This window comes from Macrobrachium nipponense, chromosome 26 (assembly GCF_015104395.2).
Source record: "Macrobrachium nipponense isolate FS-2020 chromosome 26, ASM1510439v2, whole genome shotgun sequence".
NCBI lineage: Eukaryota > Metazoa > Arthropoda > Malacostraca > Decapoda > Palaemonidae > Macrobrachium > Macrobrachium nipponense.
In genome coordinates, this window is record NC_087215.1 from 29,698,142 (window position 1) to 29,702,396 (window position 4,255).

General features: G+C 41.9%; 1 protein-coding gene across 1 annotated transcript; it reads right to left on the minus strand.

Moving 5' to 3' along the window:
- Window positions 1–387: 387 nt before the first annotated feature.
- On the minus strand, window positions 388–3,673 carry LOC135200118 (cuticle protein AM1159-like). The gene is made up of 3 exons (XM_064228457.1): window positions 3,516–3,673; window positions 1,942–2,153; window positions 388–940 (listed from the first exon to the last, which is right to left on the minus strand). Exons 1-3 carry the CDS (start codon window positions 3,522–3,524, stop codon window positions 760–762), a joined length of 402 nt encoding a protein of 133 aa, XP_064084527.1. The 5' UTR covers window positions 3,525–3,673; the 3' UTR covers window positions 388–759.
- Between the last annotated feature and the right edge of the window lie 582 nt (window positions 3,674–4,255).

Sequence of the window (4,255 nt, forward strand, 5' to 3'; positions counted from 1 at the left end):
AGAAGAAGAAGAAGAAGAAACGTTAATTTTCAACGAGGAAGATGAAGGTAGAAAGAAGTCGAAAGGAATAAAGAAAAAGAAATGGAAGAAAAATGTGACAAGAAGTAAATGCAAAACATAAAGAAAAAAATGATAGTACAGATGAAAAATAATAATAATTTTAGCTAAGGTGAAATCATCAAGTCAGGGCCATTTACTTTTTTCTCAGTCAGAATCTCATCACTATCTAATTGAGCATCATTACAAGATTTCTAATCTCGGCGTCCTTCGGACCAGACCCTGCTATGAGATCACTCCAGAGAGAGAGAGAGAGAGAGAGAGAGAGAGATAGAGAGAGAGAGAGAGAGAAATACTTCTGGACTTTTATGTGTAAATAAAACCAATGTATGTTTTTTTGCAAAACAAAATCATTATTGTATTGCTTCACGCATATATTTTTTTTCTTTTTGAGGGAAGTACATAACCTGTATGTTTAGTTTTGAAGTCACATGTATGATATATGACAGAATGCATCAGCACCGGGAAATATACATATACAGTTCCTTTTTCTTACGGAGAAGCCTCCATATATCACAAAAATAGATGAACGTATGTACAGAGAAGACAAAGGGCTGAGAGCTAAAGAAAAGAAAAGCCTCTTGCATTTTCCCGTTATGCAAGCGGTTCGGAAAAGGCTTTGTGTAGAGGTCGACTCCAGCAGAGTTTAGAAAGATCTCGCGGTTTGAGGGAAGTGTGGAGGGACAGAGTTTGATGATCCGTTTAGTTGATACGGAAACCTTGATCGTCGAACTGGACACCAGAGGCTCTCTGTTCTTCGGCGATGCGGAGGAGTTCGAAGACGTGCTCGGGGACGGCGGGGATGTTGTCGCCTTCGGGTTGGAAGCCGTTCTCGTTGGCTACGAAGTTCACGCGGGCGAAGCTGCCATCCTCACGGGGAAGGCTGTGCAGAATGGGGAGGAAGAAGATAAGAAGAATGAGACCCAGTCTTCAACATGAAACACGGGTAATTGTCTAGTACCTAAGTGAAGGGAACAATTTTGTCGGATGGATGCCTTCATCCAAAACGAACAAGAAAAAGGCAACTACATTTAACTTCTTGAAAAGGATAGTTTCATGAAAAGGACCTCCTTTTACCTTAGTAACTGGAAGTCGTGAGAACAACAAAAAGAATTTAATTTTACTCACATGGAATGGTAATGTAAGAAATAAATCTAAGGAGTGTATTGAGGGAAAGGGCAACCAAACTGGTATCTGGATATCTAGGTCAGGCGACTCTTTCATCTAAGAAAGATCACGTGTGCAAAGGTTTCAAGATACCACAATAAAATGGGGAGGATGAAGGAGAAGGGAAACAACTAATGATAAACCGTGAATAAATATAGCATTTCATAAAGATTTGCCAGGAGGGAACTCAGGTACACTTGAAAATGGGGTATACAATAAAAATGGATAGAAGGGAGAAAAACATTAGAAGGAAAAGAAATCAACAGAAAGAGAGAGAGAGAGAGAGAGAGAGAGAGAGAGAGAGAGAGAGAGAGAGAGAGAGAGAAGCGGATAGGCCTGATCCATCAATGTATGTGAAGCTTATCTGTATCCTTGACTAATTACTCGACATAAGAATATTTCCGAACTTCGCAAAGGTTTGATTTCTTGAGTAACTGTGGTAAATAAATGCAGTCACCATTCATTTAAACTTTAACATTTGAATTTCCAGCAAGCAAACATTATTAATCTTAAAGCGATGGTGCTACGATGAAAAATGATATGAACAAGAACATTCACAAAACAAGAACCTTATGAGGAGGGAGAAACTAAGAAAAAATGACTTGAAGGGCGAAAAATTAATGAGAGAGGGCTCTGAAAACAGAGAGATGCCGAGGAGGACCTTGAGATGAGAGGCATCACACATCAAGGATCATCAAGATACGGCGATGAACTTACAGGTAGAATCCCTGCATGTTGCTCTGTCCAACAGATCCTGGGGATCCTGCTACTTCGGTTTCGATACCGTTCTCGGCGGCGAAGGCGTAGTTGAAGTTTCCGTCTCCATTGTCGACGCGCTCATCTCGGACGATGGCGACGGGGGGAAGCCTCTGCTCGAATTGCTGCTGCGGGGCGGCTAATGCCAGGGCGAAGAAGCAGGAGAGAACGATCTGGAATAGGAACAAAGACGGAAAATGAAGGAAAAATCCTACCACTACAAATATGTCATATGACAGGAAGAGAGAAAATTTACTGGAACCTTACATAGAAGGGGAACAGAAAAGGTTAATGATGGGAAACTTTTCCTCCTCAGGCATGTCGATTTGGAAGAGGAAAAAATAAGGGGAATAATGGGAATCTTTGTCTATTTTATAAAAATAGCAGAGAACCAAAATTGTGGGAACATTTTTTTTCTTTTTAAGAAACCGGGAAGGAGAATGATGGGGGCCTTTAACTCCTCGGATTATTTCTTTTACGAAGAATAAACGGAAATACTGGGAATTGGGCTTTTAGAGGGGGAACAGAAATGAGGGGAACAGTTATCTCCCTAGATATGGAGTCTAGGTTGACCAGTTACTCTGAAGTACACTCAGTGAATAATGTCATTCTAGTGAGTATCTCTTCAGCATTCTGAGGCAAGAACATATAAGTCGATGCAACTTGTTTATTAGTAGCAATTGAAAAAAATAGGAAAATTATTTTTATAATTTCTTTGATGATTTTTGTTCTTAGTCCAGATGAAGCTATAAAATTTGCAATGATAAAGAAATAATACTTGACAGATGATAGCTGTTAATTTCCTTACATTTAGCTAACCGAATTTTTCATTCTGGATTACTTTCCATTCATTTCGTAACAAAATCCAAACCCGAAGAAAAAATTTATAAGCAAAGTAAAACTGCACGACAAACAAATATTAGTAACATACTCCAAAAGGTACCCGTGGAGTTAGTTTTAAAATGATATGTAAAAACTCTCTATGTCTGTCTGTCTCTCTCTAAATAAATAAATAAATAAATAAACGAATAAATAAATAAATAAATAAACATGCTACAGTACTGGAAAGCATAAGCCTAACCTGACCCCACTTTTGGCTCTCCTTTCTCTTTTTAACAGCTAACTAATTCTTGCGGCTAAGACGCCATACACTCGAAGAAATACAGGCTTCGTACACTCGACTACATAATTTATAGAGTAGTAAGACAAGTAAATGCCACTTATTCCCTGGTCTGTGAATACCCGTCCCGGCTCTCTACTGTCTCACTGAATGCGAGAGAGACTTAATAAATACAACCTGGCTCCTCTAAAGGGGAACATTAACGAAGGGACGAGGCCGCTGATGTGAACAGAGCATGCTAAATACGGGCATTGGAGGGGCAACAAGCGGCTTTAAAGGTAACTATTTACGGGATTGACGCCTGAGGGGCATGAATGAATGTACCTCTAACACGCCCCTGGAAAGCATTCCTTTCTTTCAGGGAGAAATAAGGGAAGAATGAAATAACATAACCTCTTCGGTAGTAACTACTCACTGCCTTCATGTTGTCGGACTTCGGGAGTCGAGTGTTGGTTTGGAGGACGAGGGAATTGTGTCGTTGGAAGACTTAAGAAGTCCCTTATATACCCACAAACCTGAGCACGGAGCCAAGGGCAAAGGAAAGAGATTTGGGAGGGGCTGAATTTTAGGGTGGAGGAGGTTGTATAAGAGCATGACTGGGTGAGAGGGGCGGGGTGTGGCTAGAGTTCTCTTTTACGGGGGTGGGAGGGACTGTTGAAGGGAGGGAGAGGGGGGGAAGGGAGGGAAGGAGGGGCGAGGGAGATGAAACGAGGGAAGAGGGTGAGGAAGGGCGGAGGTGGGAGGGAGAAGGGAGGAAGAGGAAAGGGAAGGAATTATTGAAGAGACAGAGAGATGGGCGTGAGATGTTGGGGGAGGAGGAGGAGGAGGAGGAGAAGGAGTGTAAGTTGATGAACAGCAAAGGTGGGGATGGGGGGATGGTACCAGGGCAAATGGGTGAGCTGACTGTGGGTGGGGCTTTCGTGGGCGGGCAGAGAGGCTGGCTCTACTGCCCTCACTCTCAGCGTGACCTTAGCTGAAGATTTTGGGATTATAGACTTCTATTCTAGGAGAATGAGAGTCTCTCTCTCTCTCTCTCTCTCTCTCTCTCTCTCTCTCTCTCTCTCTTCTCTTAACAATTGAATCATCTTATGGGAATGCAAACTCTATCTGATGTCCTTCAGCCACTAGTCTCTCGTAATGAGTTTGACTGTGCCT